Raw genomic sequence first — 20,173 nt, 5'->3', positions numbered from 1 at the left:
AATATATCAGGGGCACCTGGGTGGCTCAGTCGGTTCAGCATCCGACTTCGGCTCAGGTCACGATCTCGCTGTTCGTGAGTTCTAGCCCCACGTCAGGCTCTGTGCTGACAGCTTGGGGCCTGGAGCCTGCTTCTGAATCTGTGTCTCCCTCTCTCTCTGCCCCTCCCCTGTTCACTCTCTCTCTCTCTCTCAAAAATCAACATTAAAAAAAATTTTTTTTAATTTTAATATATTATACTCCTTTGTCTGAGGTGTCCACAGGATCATCACAGATTGTCTCTTCAAAGTCACGGTCTGGCAAGTTAGCAGATGATTGCTATAAAAGGCGAAAATATGAAATACTCCACAGTAAATGAAAAACAAAAGCTCTGTAAGAGTCCATTTTGGGCCGAGGTTAAGACTAAAAGGTTTGGCATAAGAAAGTGGCATTTAAGATAGTGATGTTGAAGAATTAATAAACCCAAAAGAAAGTCTCTTATTACAAGGAAAGTGTTGGAGTCTTAAAGATACACTAAAGGCTCAACAACTATTGTAATTATTATTGTTAATATTATTAAAGCAACAGAATTTCAGATCTTATCATGTCCATAAGATTCTACATGGGGACACCCAGTTAAATCTGAACTACAGAAAAACAATTTTTTAGCATAAGTGTGCCCCATGCAACATTTACGGGACATACTTACACTGGGGAAAAAAAAAAAAAAAACAAGCAAAACTATTGATTATCTGCAATTCGTACTTTACTAGGGATCCTGTATTTTCATTGCTAAATCTGGTAACTCTAACTCTAGGTACATCCTGGGGACTGTGCAGGTTGCCTAAGAAGGTCAGAGACAAGGCATCAAAGTTTTCAGTAAGACAAATGATAAAATGAAAACTAACTATATTTGTTTCTGGTTTTGTAAACGGGAGGAGGAAAAGAGTCTCTATTAAAATATTTGTTAAAATATTTTCATTTGGGGCCGCGTGGGTGGCTCAGTCAGTTAAGCATCCAACTCTTGATGGCAGCTCAGGTCTTGATCTCAGGATCGTGAGTTCAAGCCCCACATTGGGCTCCATGCTAGGAGTGGAGCCTACTTAAAAAATATGTATGTATGTATTTTGTTTGTTAAAATATTTTCAAAACAAAAGATGACAATGTCCTTTGCTTCTATAAAAGCCACTACACAAAATACATTAAGGGAGATATTTTGCCACTTATGAGTTATCCATATCTAATGACTGTAAACATCATCAAACAAAAATTTTCTTTTCCATTATTTTTTCTATAATTTTGAGAAATTATGTCCTTTCTCTCATCTTAATCATAAATCCACAACACAGATGATAAAAAATATTTTACACTGATTTAGTATTTAACAAGTAGCTAATAAATCAATTTGAATAACAATTTAAAAATATTAGGACAACATCCAAGCCTATTAAAATGAGACAGAAACATCCTTTCCTTTACTGAAATCCTTTAGCAGGCATTTTAAAAACTTACAGTGTTAAAAATTAGATACAAAAGATAAATAACTTTATGTTTAAGGCCCATTTTAGGTTTACAGAAAAATTGCAAAGACGGTAGACAGAATTCCCATATACTCTGCACCCAACTTCCCCTATTATAAACACCTTACATTGGTATACTTGTTACGATTAATGAACCAGTTTTGACACATTATTATTAACTAAAGTCCATACTTCATTCAGATTTACTTAATTTTTTCTTAATGTCCTTTTACTATTCTAGGATCCCATCCAGGACACTATAGCACTTTAAGTCTTAATGTCTACTTGGGCTCCTCTTGGCTCTAACCATGTCTCAGGTTGTTCTTGTTTTTGATGACCTTGAAAGTTCTAAGGAATACTGAACTAGATATTTTGTACAATGTCCCTCATTTGGGACTGGTCTGATGTTTTTCTCATGACTGGACGAGGCCTATAGGTTTCAGGGAGGAAGCCACAAAAGTCACGTGCCATTTTCAACCCATCAGATCAAGGCTTTAAGCTGGACTTTTTTAAATAATAATTTTTATAAATTGCTTACTTGTGTTCTTGGAAACTAAAGTATATTTTAATGTCCTCAATTTAGTATTACCAGCATATCCAGTTTGAAGTAAACGTTTGGACAAGACTGAGGAGCTTCAATTGTATAAATCAATGGCATTTTTATACAACTTCGAACATCATTTAGAATGACCGTATGACATTTTACAGTGCAAGAACCAAAAATCATTGAAACTTAGAAAAGAGTCTCATGAAAATATGAGAATATTAATTTATTTTGTCCTTTAAATAAATAAATAAATCCTATGTAGCTTAAAAACCAAAATTACAAGCTTATAGCTAGGCTAAACACACACACACACACACACACACACACACACACACACACACCCCAGTAAAATCATTGATGAAGATAAGAGTAAGTATCTAGGGCAGAAAGTGACAGCCTGCATCCCACTCCCTGGGGCCAAACATACCAGCTGACAGTTCCTTAAGTTTCTCCGGGATTAAAGTTAATTCTTTCCAGTCCTGCCAACCTTAATCCAATCAGTGGTTTCCCCCATGAGCCACAAGTTGGCACGTCTCCCTCAGTACTCATAAACACAAGAGAATTTGAATCCCTTATTTGTTATTAACCTACTAAATGGTGAACTGAAGAGGAAAAAAGTATAGATGTTATTTTGCAATTATTAATTAACTCCTCGATTAACGAGATCAATGATTTGGCTTCAATTGGCATTTCTGTAGGTCAAAGAAAGTTGCATGTCAGCAATTTCACATGGATCTACCTAATACTCTCAATGATATAGCAATGCAGGCCTGCACTTCCCAGGATGACTTAAGCAAAAACCTTCTCAAGACACGTACTGCCCTTGGTAAACAATCAGGTGAGGGCCCCACTTCTCTCTGAATAGGGCTCCATGCCAAAAGCTGAAACTATTAGCATGCTGAATGTCAACAGGTAAACACTGCAAGGAGCCTGCTACCTTGCACTGAGCTCCTGAGGTGACCAGCATCTAGACAAGGTCACAGATGACACCTTCCTTTCCTGTTACAAACTCCCAAACTGCTCTCCATGACTAACCTGTCAATTATTTTAAGACATCATCTACAGAGAAATTCATAAGCTAAAGGTGCAGAAATATGTAGCCAAGACAACAGGAAACAATTTAATCCATATTTTTGCTGGAGTGGGTAGCAATAACTTTAAACTTAAAAAAAAAAAAAAAGAAAAGAAAACCACCCTAAAATACTCCTGTTACTTAAAAGGAACTTCCTCAACCTAATGACACTAATTCAATAACTTCAATCAAATTTGCTATGTGGAGGTTTTGTTTTTCAAAGACAAATAATCTGACTAAAAGCATAGCTAATTTAAATAGAAAGGGGATTTTGTGACAGCAGAGTCCTAACATGAGACATGAAAGTGTGTAAAAGCAAATACTTATTTTTCTGTTAATATTAACTCCAAGTTGTAGACATTTCCTGTATGAGAGGAAATAGAAGCAAATATGCAATTATGAAAATATCACTCTTGAAGTCACATAAATTGGCTTGTGATATTTTAATATGTAGCAGTTAAAAAAATCCACATCCCTGAAACATTGCCATTTATTCTTTATTAAACAAGTCACAAAATTATCAACATATATCATTCAAGGGCTTATGCCAAGAGTAACATTTAGATAAGGCTGTAGTAATTCAAAATAATTTACTTTTCTTTCAGTTGACAATATTCCAAATCATAGACAGTATCTTCAATTTAAATATAACAGGGAATATTAAATAAATTCACCTTACAAAAATAAATCTACTTCTGATAATCCTATATGATCATTTTTCCCATTTTTGCCTACATTCATCAATACTTTAAGATAATGTCTTGACAAAAGAATATCCTGGAAGTTCTCATCTAAATCAACATTTCCATATTTCATACTCCACTGCTTTAAGATGATGAATACTGTTCCATGAAAAAGTAAACTTTGTACAGTTCTATTTTTTTGTTCTAAAAGTAAGTTTAATGTCCTCCTGCAGCAAAATTCCTGGCATATTTATATCCTATTTACTATGAGCTAATCTGCCTTTGAAAAACAGCCTACCATGCTTTAGGATGCCAGGAAATCATATGACAGCTGACCTGTTAGGCAAAAGCATTATATTAGATCCACACATGGAAACGCATCAGCTCTTACTAACTAATCATCGTACTGGTCTCTGACATTCATTCAGTGATAGATGATCTGTCTTCTATCTTGTCTTCCATTTCAACATACATCTGTGATATGATTCAATGATTACTGCGTATTAAAAATTTATCCTACATAAGATCGCTACTCGAAGCCAGGCAGACATTAATCCTTGCGAGTTCCTCCTGCTACCACATCAGTATAGGATGAATTTTAAAGTCTTTTTTTTTTAAGCTTATTTATTTTGAGATAGAGAGAGAGAGCACAAGCAGGTGAGGGACAGAGAGAAGGAGAGACAGAATCCCGTGCCATCAGCACACATCTGGACACGGGGCTCAGACCCACAAACCACGACATCATGACCTGAGCCAAGATCAAGAGTTGGACACTTTACCAACTGAGCCACCCAGGTGCCCAAATTTTAAAGTCTTTTTAGTGACCAACCTTCCAAAAGGTTGTATTCAAATGGGAGAAGACGTGAAAATAAACTTGCAAACCAATAAACAAAGGAGATGGTTTCCAAGTCTCTTACATGTCGTGAAGAAAATAAAATGGTAAGTGTTAGGTGAGAAACCAGGAGAGGATCAGCTTTAGGGAAATGAGTAGGGGAGACAGAGAGGTGGCCAAATTAGCTGGACTGCAGCCTAATAAACCACTGGGAGAAGATGTAGGTGAGACAAGACAGGAAGAAGTTGAACCTTTTTCTTGGCATCATTGTGAGGCTTCTAAACGAAGGCAAGATATGAGAAGACTTAAAAGGAGACCTCCGGCTACTGTAGAGGGAAACTTCAAGGAAGCACAGGAAAGGCGGGGGGGGGGGGGGGGGGCAGCTTGCTACACAAATCTTGGTAAGAAGTGACGGGAGCTTGGATCCGCATCTTTAAGAGTAAAGGTGGTAAGAGATGGAAGGGGTCAACCAAGACGAGGAGCATCCATGTAATTTTTAAAATTATTAATAGGGGCGCCTGGGTGGCGCAGTCAGTTGAGCGACCGACTTCAGCCAGGTCACGATCTCGCGGTCCGGGAGTTCGAGCCCCGCGTCGGGCTCTGGGCTGACCGCTCGGAGCCTGGAGCCTGTTTCCGATTCTGCGTCTCCCTCTCTCTCTGCCCCTCCCCCGTTCCTGCTCTGTCTCTCTCTGTCCCAAAAAATAAATAAACGTTGAAAAAAAAATTAAAAAAAAAAAAATTAATAAAAAACTTTGGAATAGCATATGTTAATAAATATAAAAATGTGTATCTAGGAGGCGCCTGGGTGGCTCAGGTTTAAGCATCTGACTCTTGATTTTGGCTCAGGTCACGATCTCAACGTTCATGAGTCTGAGCCCTGCGTTGGGCTCTGTGCTGATGGCGTGGAGCCTGCGTGGGATTCTCTCTCTCCCTCTCTCTCTCTCTCTCTCTCTCAAAGTAAATACACAAACTTTATTGGTTTTACATTTTTTACCATTCATTCATTTTTGACAGAGTGAGAGCAGGGGAGGGGCAGAGAGAGAGGGAGACACAGAATCCAAAGCAGGCTCCAGGCTCTGAGTTGTCAGCTGTCAGCTGTCCCTGACGTAGGGCTCGAACCCACACACCACGAGATCATGACATGAGCCGAAGTGAGAGGCTTAACCGACTGAGTCACCCAGGCGTCCCTAAACAAACTTAAAAAAAAAGAAAAGAAAAGAAATGTATGTCTAGGAATTCTACCTAGCAAATTGTTCTGTGTGTCACATTCTATAATTTAGAAATCAAAGCCAAAGACTTAAAGTGAACTAAAAAATAATTAAAAATGCCTTGAGTACTGACGCAGATTATCAATCAGTGATTCTCATTCATTTAGGGATCAATTCAATATCAAACACCCCAAATCTGCCATCAGATGTGGGCCTTCCTGGGCATCGAGACCTTGCTATGCTCTCTGTCACGGATAGAAAGCTTGTATCCCCACAAAACGTGCATATCGAAGCCTTACTCTAATGTGATGGTATTTACAGTTGGGGCTTTGGAGATAATTAGGGCTAGATTAGGTCATGAGCTGAGGTCCTCATAAAGGGATAAAGGATCTTATAAGAAGAGGAAGAGAGAAAGATACATGAGCCAAGGAAATGCCATGTGAAGGCACAGAAAGATGGCAGTCATCTACAAGCCAGGAAGAGAGCTCTCACCAGGAACCGAATCAGCAGGCACCTGGAACTCAGACTCCCCAGCCTCCAGAACTGCGAGAAATACATGTCTGTTGATGACGCCCCCCAGTCCACAGTATTTTGTTATGGCAGCCTGAGCTAAGACTATCTGGTATAATGTTTTCATTCAGTGAAGTCCTTCCACCACCACAAACGACAAACCCCTGGACATTTTCCTGAACTTCTGCAGCTGAGGGAAACCTGGTGTGTCCTTACCTTTGGGTTTAGTAATATTTATGCCACCCAGCATCTACTCAGCGCTACAGAACTGCCTACAGACCCACTGTCAAAATGTTCTACTGTCTTCTTCTGGTGAGCCACACACACCAGCCTCACAAATTCTGACATCACAGTATTCTCTATAATCGCGTACATCTGCATATCACAACACTTGACCTCTCACCCTGCATCTATACTTTCTAGCCTAATATGCACGTGCAGCCTAGCTTCTGACCGTGACGATGGCAAACATTTCCACGTGCCTCCAGAGTCACCGCAAAGCGTTGGGCACCACACGCATACACCAGGACGACCCACCTGCCTTCACTGTCCTTCTCAGTGCCTTACAATGGATGTGGAAGCAGCCCTACCTCGTCCCAAATGCCTAATGATACCTGTCTTCAAAGATGCATGAGTAGCAAACACACAGGTAACAAAGCTCTACTTACATGAAAATTATGAAGCAGAAAATCTGAAATTACTCCTACGGTACACAGGCAGCATCTTAATGTAAGTCACGGGCATACATATTGAAAACTAATAAGGTGCAACAAACAGGAAACAGAATTATCCCTCAAAGTCCACAAAGCAATTCGTTCGAAAAAGTAAGAAGAAAAAGCAAGGACACCCAACACCTCTGTGTAAGCACAAAGGACAGTGAGAGAAACTGAAAATAACTCAAAGTTCAAAAGCAGCTTCTTTGGGTCAGAGCTACAAACAAACAAACAAAAAATTCATCTGGCCACCAAATCCTGAATCCATTACATCTCAATTAGCTCCAATGAGAACTGACTGCAAGGAACAGCATGTATATTCAAACTCAGACGTAGTATCACCCAAGCAGCTTCTGAGAATAAGCAAAAATGACAAAACCTACTACTGGTTCAAAAATCTGTTACACTGTGTTCAAAATTCTCAGCCTCGCGTTCAAAAGTTGAAACACAGGGGAGCACTTTGCCGGGACGAACAAGCCACACAAGCCAAAGGAGTAACTTTGCTTGTATTTCCTCCCACACCCTGTTCGGCTGAGACAGCACTGTATCAGGTTATCACCCCGCTCTCCCACTTGCCAACCTGGAGAGAATACAACCACTGGTATAAAATGTGTACTTTGACAAGCCGCCGGGAAGCCACATAAAACTCGGATTATTACACTGTGCAAATGCAAAGCATTTATGCTTCATACGGAAAGATCGCGAGTCCTGGGAGCAATTATATAACACGTTTTCACAGACCTGGCACTCAGAAGGCAGGGAAGGATTTCAGAGAAGTGACAGGAAATAAGGTGTGCTCGGGGATGGCATGCTCAGCTTGAAGTCCAAGTCTGAAGAGGACAGAGATACAGTCACTTTTCGACTAGAGAAATAGGCTAAACCACTGGGGGGTGGGGGGGGTGGGGGGGTGGGGGGGGGTGGGGGGGGGTGGGGGGGGGTGGGGGGGCGGGCGGCAGGTCACCCGACCCCGGAGCAGCAGGTCATTTGCTGCTCTGTTCCACGTGTACGTATGTCACTTGCTACTCTGTGTAACATATAAGTATAACATATCATATCATCTCGCTTCTTCCAACCTTATACTTGGCCAGGTGTGTTGACTGAATGGATTAGTCCACGAACAACTGACCAGCCCATCGAAAAACGTTCTGTTACCAAAAACTAGTTGAAGCTTCCTGCTCCCTCTCACTTCTTAAAACGTCCACAGTTCTTCTCAGGTGTCACTAACCCTCCACCCCTCTATCAGAAGCCACCAGAACATAGTCTTCTGTCTCCACAGTCTGTATTTGCAGATGAAGGAGGGAGATTATCACCCAAGGGTCAGGTTCCCCGAGCTGTCCCTTTGCCCCATATCCTCTTACACCCTGTTTCTTTCTGGGGTTCACATGTACAAGCTAAGAGCGCACCACGAACCTCTCAACTGCTACAGCCAGAGGTACAGGATCACTGTACAATTCATCACACAACCTACCCGAAGCTAAATTAAAAAAAAACAAAAACAAAAAACAGAACCGTCTCTGAAATTGCTAGAAGCACAAGCAAAACCATGATTGACTAGCATCTCCCCTTGAGTACCTAAACCTTTACTACTAAGTAACATACTCACTGAAGGGATATAAACTTCCCTTCTTTACTTCCTTCAAGTTTTGAGAACAGGGAACAAATTAAAGTGTTGTTGTTGTTGTTGTTTTCATAAGTTTACACATGATTTCTTCCTATTGACAACCTACAGTTAGAGTGATAAGAATCCTCTGAAATGTTGTTCAAAGGATTTAAGGAAATATGCTCAAAAAAAAGAAAAATGGAAGCCAGCTTCAGTTCACACCTCTAAAACTGTCCTGATAAAGCCTTCCAGGCGCCAGACTCAGCAGCCCACCAGGAGAGAAAATAATATTCTGGGGACATTTCTACAGACTTCAATCCCTGAGGAACAATAGGGCTTCATTTTCACTCCTCCTCTTTTAAGCAGGACATATCTGTGCAGAGAGAAAAAAAAAAATAGAACTTTTTTTTTGAGCCAATTTGGCGTGACATAATTTTTGAAGTGGTATAGAGAAACAACAGGAATTATTTCCAGTGGTGGATAAAGGAGAATTCTTCCTCTAAGTGAGGTCTAAGCTTGGAATGTCACAGCATCTTGACAACCATTAGGGGACTGACCATTTCATAACCATGTTCATAATGGAGGTCAGAGATTTAGTTTTACAGACAAGAAAACCTTTTGGTCCGGTCCAATTCATCAACAAAACAAAACAAAACAAAACAAATCAAAAACCCTGAAGCAGATCAAAAATTTCAGGGAATGTATTTTATACTTAAATGCTTATTATGATAGCATTTCCCGAAGCATTTTCACATTTATTATAATATCACATTCACAAAAATACTGTAAGTGTTGACCCTAATAAGCGAATGAGAAAATAGTCTCAGATGCAAGGTCAGAAGACAGAACAAAAATGATTTCATGATTTGGATCCCAAATTCAGAATCCTGATTCAGCGTTCCCTCCAGAATTCCAGCGCCCAAAATGCACTGAAAGAAACCAAACAGACCCTAGTTGATGAACCAGTTTTGACAATGAAAACAAATGTATGTATAGCGCACAATAACACATAGTGTTTACTATGTGCCGATTATTATCCAAAGATTTGAGAATCAATGATAAAAAGACAGATTACCGGTGTGCAGTGGGGGTGGAAAGAAGCAAGGTCCTATGTGACCAGAGAGAAAGGTGCATGTACTAAAAGGTACACGTATGATTTGATAGGGAAATATACATATGGATCTATATTATCCGTGAAATAGAAAATCATATATTTGCCTAAGAATGTCACCCTTACTCTTCCGAAAGAACTTGAAACACTATTTCAGCGAGGCCACAGTGGGGATGACAACAGCACACACACAGGCCTTCCACCTGTGAGCCCCAGACCGTGGCAAACACCTGGCCCGTCATACACAGGTGCCTAAGCCTGTGCAGGTGCCTAATTATGCTTCCTGTGGAGCAAGCAAAAGGCAGAATTAGAGAAAAAGATGTGTCATCTTTATTATTTAACAGTTGAGGGGCGCCTGCGTGGCTCAGTCAGTGAAGCATCCGACTCTTGATTTCAGCTCAGGTCAGGATCTCCCAGTTCATGAGTTCGAGCCCCGCATCAGGCTCTGCACTGACAATGGGGAGCCCGCTTGGGATTCTCTCTCTCCTTCTCTCTCTGCCCCTACCCTGCTCATGCTCGCTCTCTCTCTCTCAAAATAAACATATCAGCTTAAAAATTTGTTTAATAAAAAAAGGAAGAGTAGAAATAACTAAGGTGTTTGAGATTCACAAATATACTAGCCTCTCTGCTATGTATGTGAGGTCCATAGTCTCTTAATCTGCCTTCACAACAGCCTGAAGACACAGGAGTTACCTGCCCTCTATCAACAGTGGCACTCAGTAATAACTTACCACTTGCTAATAGAAAAATGGAACCGTTGAGATATGAACTCAGTCAAGTCAGAATACAACTATTAAATACTCCCTCCACCATTTGCTCCATTACCATATTTACTACTGGGACAAAGAAAATCAGGGAAGGTAGAATGCTCCCTTAAAGAGGGACTCCCTCCCCCCAGGAAAAAGGAATACATTTAACTACAAGCTTTAGAATTATGCTTTAAAAATAAGAATAAAATGGTTAATAAATTGATAAAACCTGGCAAAGGTAGTATAACTACTATAGACAAATAATATAAAACAATGAGAAATGAGGCAGATAAACCAACTCAGAAATGCGCAAAACATACAAAAAGACAATTTACAAAAGAATTAGGACGGCGTCATCAACTTATGTAATATTTAACCTCAGCCATAGTCACAGAGAAGCAAATTAAATCACAGGAAAAACACAATTTTCCTCCTAATTGGAATTTGTTTTCGCTTTTTTTTTTTTTTAATTAAAATACCCAGTTGTTGAAATCATGGAGAAATTGGCACACTCCTGCCTCGCTAAAGGAAATGTAAATTATATAACCTTTCTGGAGGACAAATTGACAACATCTATCAACAGCCTTGAAAACATCCAGTTCTAGGAAGTAATCTACAGAAAATAGCCTGATGAAAACTATGTAGCTTTAATCACAGCATTACACATACCACCAAAAAACAAAAATGCCATCAATCTCCAAAAATAGGAAGTTATTTAAGTAAATGATGTTACATAAAGGTATGGAAAACAGACACTAAAAATGAATACAAATCATATGAAAAAAGCAGCTTTATGTGTTAAAAAGTAACAAAACAGAATATGAGGGATCTTCTAAATTTAAAAATGTACATGGATTTGCATTCTGCTAAAAATAGTCATTTCTGTGGCTTGAGATATATGCATGAACTTTAGCTTTGTTTCATCACTACTATATTTTCAAATTTTTAATTAATCCACATTAGTTTTGAAAACAGAAAAAAATAATAAAACATTATTCGAAAAAGAGAAAATATTTCCCTAATACGCTGCACAGCTCTCAAGAAGACACCAACTTGCTAAACCTACTCAAAAAATCTCTTAACTTTAAAAACAGAAAATGTAGGTGTAGAACTGAACAGAATATATGTAATATACACTGAATGAAGGATGCGCCTTGTTAATTTCAGCCAGGCATTCAGCTAATTAACGAAATTTATCCCAAAGCAAAAATACAATATCCTTTTCAAATTTAAAGGCATACTTTTGTTCTGTGTAATGATGTAATACATAATAAACTATTATATATTTGGTGGAAAGACAATATACAATGAACAAAGCTCCTGAAACCTGTCATAAACACGATGTTCTTGTGTTTGTATGGGTGTGTATATGGGTATGTGTGCTGGGTATCATATTCAATATAGGTTTCTGCTTTGCTTCTTAACCTTAACCTTCTTCTTAACCTTCAATGTCATGGACACTCCCCGCTGTCTTAGAAGAGATAACTCTCAACTGTATAATGTTCCTTTGGGTAGAGGTGCCATAATATATTTATGCATCTACAGTGGATTTAACATTATTACTTTTCTCCAACCCAATTCAAGCCAAACAGTCTGATCCACACACTACAAGCACCAGGCTTCTTGCATCACCTTCTATGACCTGGGTACATGTGACATGATTTCTATTGTGTCTGAGACTTTTCAGATGACGCCCATTTCACCTTTCTGCCTTTCTGGAAATCTTCGTCCCACCTCCTTATCCAGTAACCAAAACAAACAAACAAACAAACACCAGAGCCTCCAGCGAGGACCGTGTTAGAGACAAGAGACTGAATCTTGGCTTTTTTGTATTTGGGAGACTTGGATTGCTGCCAAAGAAGTTATTCTTCTGAGAATTAAATTATTGCACTGCTGAAGGTAATGACTGCTAGGTTACTCTAATGTTTGAAAGTCCAAACAAACTATTTGAGAGAGAAGAATAAAATTTATTTTAAGAAGTGAGCTTTCTTAAGGTTGAGTAGTCATGCTCGGAGTCAAATAAAACATCACATTTCCTTAGAAATTCACTTTTTTCGGGGCGCCTGGGTGGCGCAGTCGGTTAAGCGTCCGACTTCAGCCAGGTCACGATCTCGCGGTCCGTGAGTTCGAGCCCCACGTCGGGCTCTGGGCTGATGGCTCGGAGCCTGGAGCCTGTTTTCGATTCTGTGTCTCCCTCTCTCTCTGCCCCTCCCCCGTTCATGCTCTGTCTCTCTCTGTCCCAAAAATAAATTAAAAAAACGTTGAAAAAGAAAAAAAAAATTAAAAAAAAAAAAAAGAAATTCACTTTTTTCTTCTTGACGGTGTCCATTATTGCTTCTATTAAAAGTCAAAACATTAAATGCCAGCCAAATTCTAATTATCTACACTGAGGTAGAAAGTGCTGTCGATAACAGCTGGCATGGATCATCATTTATATATGGTTTGGGAAGTCACATTTTGACACTGTCCCTTTTATGCCCAATTCTCACCACTTACAAGGCCACCCAATTATTGGCAGTCAAAGTCTAACGTGGAGAGTAGGGAAGAAACACTGAGAATGAGTTATTTTAAAGTTGGCAATACATAAATCAGCTGAATTTCGTGGACCATACTCTCTATAAATCAGCCAGGGCATTAGATAATTCCTGATATAGTGTCAAAATACCATAAAATATTTAAAGAGCTCAACTTCTAAGCAAAATACTGTGGAAGCTATTATATCCAGAATTCTACAACCAGAATTCTTTATAAAGCATGTCAATGAGGAACACTTCTTTCCTACTTCTGATATTTCCTTCCAGGTAAAGGGAACTTAATTCATGTGACACTATGGCCTCTCTCCATACCTTCACTTCCTCGGTTTCTGAAAAATAAAGGAAGCAGCTTGGCTAGTTCCTTCCTTCTTCCTCTAAAGAACTCCCTGCCTGCAAAGAGTCAAGGCTAGGCTCCAGGGCTCAGAGACAGCTCTGTCCCTTTGGGAAGGGAGGAGGGGAGAAGGCCAAGGCCCTGGGATGTCATCTGGCATCACATCAAACTATCTCTAATCAAACCTGATTATTTCGTCCACGGTAGCTACTCCTTTACTTCTTTTTCTTTCAAAATATCGACTTTTTCAGAAACTATAAGGGTGCTGGGATAATATTTCTTGGGTTTCTTAAAGACCCCCGACAATCCACATTTTGGCACGTGTTATAATTTAAGGTAAATGTATAGCTTTTTGTGATTTATGATGTTGAACATTTAAATGAAAAAAGATTAAAATAAACATTGTAAGATTACTTAAAACCGCAAAAACCCAAAGAATAAACTAAATAAAACGTGCATACAAAATGCATTTTTCTTAATATACACCTATTGGATCAACTTTCTAATGACAGTAGTGATAATCACATCTATTACACACACAAAAAAATGTTCTTAATGAGAAAACTCTAGCCCTTACCTATGCGGGATAAATGTATTAGCTAATTTCCACGGTGGAATTAAATTCTATCTCTTCTTCATCATCTAATGCTACAAATTAAATATACCCTTTAATAGTATATTCTGTATCATGCAAAATTTGTAGACATTTTGACACTTAAATCTATTTAACCAAATATAATTGGCTTACCACTCACTTTGAGCCAAAAACCAGAAAGGTCTTTTATTATAACATGTATTTTACTCTGGTAACATAATTGGCAGTTCCCACAACAACACATAAATTTGAATATAAATAACTATATTTATTGTCAAAATGTTTTTCTGACTTCAGATAAATTAGTCTCCTGTTAAACAGGTCACATTCTATAACAAATCCTAAGATACATCTAAGCTTTAGTATGGTAAAATTAGGTTGCTAAAGATCACAGTTCTCCCTTGCAGGAGCTCCTATAACCAAACCCAAAGGAGTAGGACACTTTACTAAAGTTACTGAATTAGATGGCAAGTGAAAATTATCCTTTAGTGTCAAAAAGATACCACAACACACATTTTATTTTCAAAAACTTGATTTTAGTGGTGCCTGGGTGGTTCAGTGGGTTGAGCAACTGACTCTTAATTTCTGCTCAGGTTGTGATCTGATGGTCATGAGATTGAGCCCCAAATAGGGCTCAGTGCCGAACTTGGAAGCTACTTGGGATTCTCTCTCTCTCTCTCTCTCTCCCTCTGCCCCACTCCCCCACTCATGCATGCTTGCTCTCTCTCTCTCTCTCTCTCTCCCCCTCAAAATAAATAAATAAACTTAAAAAAAAAACTTGCTTTGAATGAGGAGGTGGGGGTGAGTGAGTCTTCTATTTACATAATAAATTTAGCTGTTTAATGTTTCTTTATCTTTGTTACAATGACATTATTATGGGATTCATGCCCTGTGGTTCCAAACAGAGCATGTGTTTAGTATCTGACTTCACAGAAAGTGAGGTTGTATTTCCTAAACTGTCTATGATATTCTTTGTATAATGTGAATCTTTGTAGAAAATTTGATCTTAATCAGGTGAATAATATAAACATTAATAGAGAGTATCAAAGTTTTATAATTTCTGACTCTGATTAGAATCTTTTTTATTAATAATAGTGCTGGTAGATACAATTTACTTCTCTTTTAGCTTAACTAATATATATTTTAATACTCAAAGGACTGGTATGCTGTAGACTAGAAAACTTGATATACTTTATATGCCAAGCTACATAATAAAGCAATATTATAATAAGAGTAGGGAGAGAATATATCCATTGAACACTTTTGTTAGAGAGGGTGGTAGACTATAGGACATATTTAATAATACATAAATGATTTGTAAGACATATTTAATAATACATAAATGAAGCACAACTATCCACCTTAATATGCAGATATATATCTCATATGTTTATGCAAATGCTCAATGTGTAAGCCACCTGTGCTCTTACTTACTTGATCCTGAAATCAGTCTTTTCAGATATTCTGTCCTGTTGTGCCCATTTTACAGCGGAAAAAAACTGAGCTAAAGTCTGAGTATCACATAAATGGCCAAGGACACAGCTGAGAAGAGACAGACTGGGACGCACCCAAAGCCAACACTCTCCACATCTCTGCACCCGCACAAAATAGAATCCCAAATAGCATTACACTATAACATAAATATATTTCATTATTTTACACATGTGTTTTATATACAATATATACATACAATATATAAAACACACACACACACACACACACACACACACACACACACACACAATATTCATTGTAGGTCAGAGCCCAACTTTTTCCTCCAGAAATGTATTTCTGATATGAAATGACAATTAAGGGAATAAGAAGTTTCAATAGATGTAATTCAGTTTACAGATAACTTTTGAGGAATCTCACCAAGGGATACATGTGAATATGTGTCTAAGATGGAAAGCTTCCAGGAAGTACTATTTCATTTATTTGGTCATTATTTCCAATTTGTCAAAAACTAATTGATATAGAGTATAGCTTCAATATCCTAATATAGCTAAGACATTTCTTACAAATCAATTACCATGATAAAGAGCTTGAGAGCATACTTAACAGCTATGTGACCAAAAGATAAACAACTAGAAGTGTCATAACTACACATTTTTGCTATGAGTTTTAACATTTTTAATGGACTAAAAGCACAGTACGATCAAATATTTCTGTGAGTTTCCTCTGTTAGAGGTACTGTTTGTGAATATAATTAGATTCATTAAACCCAACCAGGCAGTGTATTAATCAGTAGGCTAGACTGGCAGACAATGTGATAGAAATGATTTACTTATGACATGTTTAATATTTTACATTAATACAAAAAAAAAAATCAGAAGCCAGCAACAAATATCGTGAACTGCTCCGCCTCAAATTAACTTTTCACCCACACCCACATAACACCTCTCACAGAGCCTTCAGAGTACTGAGAACACCTTTGGAATATGGATGATGAAAACCATCATGGAAGCCAACTGAAGAATCTGGCTTGAAAATGTACTTCTGACTTGTGAATCCGCCCACCAGGACCCACTGTACCACACCTTCAACGGAACTACTGGATTTAAGAATATATGCCTGACTTCTCTTGTTATTTCGTGCTCTGAATGGTAATTCAGAGGCAATTCATTCCCTGAATGTCGTGTTCCAGTTTAAATGCTCTCAACTATCTGGCATCTTTCAAAAATAACAATCTTTATTAAAAAGAAACTTTCAGGAAGAGTAATACTCACAGCACCCATTCCCCATTACAGAAGTAAAAATAATGTTCACATAGAGAAACAATCATAAATGGATGTTCAAATCTTCTGTGGACAGTCATGAGAAAAAGAAGGAAGAAAAACATTTTTGGATGTCCAAAACGCAACAGTTCTAATTTTGGTTCAATTGTCTTGTTAACCAGATACACTAGTCCATACCAAGCACACCTGACTTTATGGACAAGCAAATTACAATAAATTAGCTTAAATGCAGTTTTGCTGTTTTCTTACATAAGGAAAGCCTGATGAAATTCCTCTAGAGAACTCTCCAACGGTACTACATAAATGCGTACTGTATAAAAGAGAATTCTGATAAAGCACCGTGGAAAGGAGCACGTTCTACAATATTTTCAGGAGAGCACTGCATTCTCAATTATATGTCAAAAGTAATGTTATATTTGAGAATATGATATCTTCATTTTTAATTTTAAAGGTCATTATGAAAGTGATATTATCCTCAGAAATTATTTAACAAACTATAAATTGCATTTTCCAACTAATTTCATTTGAAATTCATTTTCTCGCCAACGAACCATTTCACTGGGAGAAAGACTTGGCTTGTGTTCTACTGTGGAAGATGTGAAGTTGATGGAAATATTGTAATTCGACAGTGCATGACTTTTATTACAAACAATGAAAACATTAGTGACATCTATAATGATTAGGTTGTACAACTACACAAACATTCACGAAATTAAATAACTCCTTTCCACAAGACTATGACAATTTTATTAGAGCAACAACCTCATGTACGTACTACAATTGCCATTCAATCAGGTACTATCGTTTTCAATCTACAATATAACATGAAACTCACGTATACAACACACGTAGTTTTACCCCTGCTCACCGGCACCTGTCTGCGTACACACATAAGCACAGAACAGTATCCACTAGTCCTTTAAGAATCACATTTAAAACTGAACAACAGACTCCAAAGGAAACGAAAAAAATCTGTCTCCCTCACTTTCTGCTTCTTCTTGAAAGAAATCTTGTATTAAAACAATGCAACGAACACAATGGTGTGTTCAAAGTGCTTTTGGAAAGTTTTCTAAACATGTAGAAGGTGAAACTAACAGGATACAGGTAAAGCTAATCACACCGTTCAGTTAACTCAAGCCGTAGAGGGCTTCCTGCAACGCTGACCCCTCCTAGCTGTATAATTACAGGCCTCCCAAATTTCACCGTCTAACTCCAGATACAAGCATCTTCATTCAAGTCCTGAGATCCTGTGGCCCACAGAGCAGGAAGGATGCCACTTAACCTTTCCCCCGAAAGCATTAAACATGGATTCTGCATGTGGCAAAGAGAATTTAGGGCAGTGTAAAGCACCCAGTCCTCATCTGAGGATGCCCACCCCTATGTGTCATACTTCTCACAGAACGAGCCCCCAAAATCATGCACAGGTTCATCCTTGTAATTCTACATGAGTCATATCAAACACTTCTCCATGGGATTTTAGAAGTGCTGCGGCTTGAAAGCCTTTTAATCCTGTAGGTGAATTACTAACTGCAAAGAGCTGAACAGGACTACCACCGGACCCTGAGCTACTGATGGAAAGATGCACAATGAGAGAACTCCTGGGTAGTTGGACCACCTCCCTATTTTCATGGAAGTCGTTGCAGAAAATTGCAAGCACCTTAAACACTGGTCACATAGTTCCGAAAAGTGACAATCTATGCATGTCAGGCCCGACAGTCTGCTTGTACCCTATCCCTTTTCTAAACCAACACATTTGCTTGATAACATTAGGCATGCATGTTAACAACACCTTTCAGGGCCAAAGCAAATCAGATCAGTTCAACCCAAGCACACAAGGGGAACAAAACATCTTGGAACCACAACCTGCCCTTCTTTTTCTTTATTTCCACACCCTTCCCAACCCTGCACGTACAAGGAAACACAACTTTAGGCATCTGGGAAGTAGCTGTCCTTTGTTGGAATCTCACACACACACACACACACACACACACACACACGCACACACACACACACACCCCAAAAATCCCCAAGACTGCTTTCCTACCACACGACAGGGGAGGCTGCACCACCTCTCCGGTGACTTAATTCTGAACGTAGTGGCTCGAACCAGCTGAGCAGCAATCGATGAGAACACATTACACACCAGAATAAGAGGAAGGTCGGCGAAGAGAAAAGCAGCGTTGCTTTTCAGCCATTAATTACCGATCCCCCAAATATCGCATCGCAGTCTCCCCACACACATGCACAGCGTTCCAAACCTGGGTTTCAGGCGGCGCTTTCCAGAGCCTCGCTATCTATTGTCAGGACGCAGAAGCCCCCGAAACCTGTGAATCGAGCTGAAAAGGCTTCCTCTGAAACCGCTAAATATAGACCAAAGGGGCTCTGGGTCTGGCAAGCAGCGGGAGACTGAAGAAACGGCCATGGACGCATATGACTAAGTATTTCCATTTTGTTCTAGCCAAACATCGTAATGACATTGAACATAAGGGCAAAAGACTAGAGGGAAGTCCTCCCCACCCCCACCCCGTCTTCTCCGTATATTAGGGACGTCATGAAGGCAACGGGTATGTTCTTGAGGGTGGCGGGGAGCAGTATTGTTGATGTTGCCCTATATACGCCTCCTCCGGGGGAGAGGGGCGGCAGGGAGGGGGAGCACGCAAGAAGCCACTTGCTAACCGCTCCGAGAAAGGCACTAACCCTGGTCCCCATTCCAGGCAGAGCCGTCTTCCGAGAGGGGACCGGGCGCGATCGCGGTCCTCCCCCGGCTGGCAGGACCGCGCAGCAGTCGCCGCCGCCAGCCGGCCGGGAGCAGAGGACCAACCCCCCACCGGCGGCGAGGAGGAGGAGGAGGAGGAGGAGGTGGAGGAGGAGGAGGAGGAGGAGGTGGAGGAGGAGGACGGCGCCCAGGAGGAGGATGCGCCTGGCCCCGGCAGCCCAGCGAAAGCAACTCACCGAACGGCGCGGCGCCCGACTGCTTCCTGGAGAACATGCACCCGCCACCAGCGACAGCTCCTCAGTCCGGGAAAAGGCGTGCGCGCCGCCGCCCGGCTTCAGGGCAAGGTCCTGACCTTGCCCAAGTGCAGCATCTTCCGCTTTTGTTGTCTGAGCGCGGCCGCGGGACAGGCGAGGCTGGCGGGGAGCAGGGGCGAGCGCCGCGGGGGAGAGGCGGCTCCCGACGCGAGTGCGCGGCGCCCGGCCCGGCGGCCCCTCCGAGCGCGGCGAGCGCAGCGCCCCCTGCCCGGCTCCGCGGGCTGCGCGGGCTGCGCGGGCTCCGGGCTCCTCCAGGCTCCTCGGGGCTCCGGGCGCCGCCGCCGCCGCGCCCGGCGCTCCGCTCGGCCGGCTGCCGCCGCGGGCGCGAGCCTGGGGCCGCCGCGGCGCCCGGCGCCGAGCGCTCCCGTGCTGCGCCCCGCGCGCGGCCCGCGCCACCTGTGCCGCCGCCGCCGCCGCCGCCGCCGC

General features: G+C 40.5%; 1 protein-coding gene across 1 annotated transcript in view; it reads right to left on the bottom strand.

Moving 5' to 3' along the window:
- CTNND2 (catenin delta 2) overlaps positions 1–19,844 on the bottom strand; it is a 946,486-nt gene extending 926,642 nt beyond the window's left edge. Inside the window, 1 exon segment of the mRNA XM_030332482.1 lies at positions 19,670–19,844. Within this exon segment, the coding sequence (XP_030188342.1) occupies positions 19,670–19,706 (37 nt within the window). The 5' untranslated portion in view covers positions 19,707–19,844.
- Positions 19,845–20,173: the final 329 nt, after the last annotated feature.

The sequence above is a fragment of the Lynx canadensis genome, chromosome A1 (genome assembly GCF_007474595.2).
Source record: "Lynx canadensis isolate LIC74 chromosome A1, mLynCan4.pri.v2, whole genome shotgun sequence".
NCBI classification, from domain to species: domain Eukaryota; kingdom Metazoa; phylum Chordata; class Mammalia; order Carnivora; family Felidae; genus Lynx; species Lynx canadensis.
This window is presented reverse-complemented; position numbering and strand designations above follow the sequence as displayed.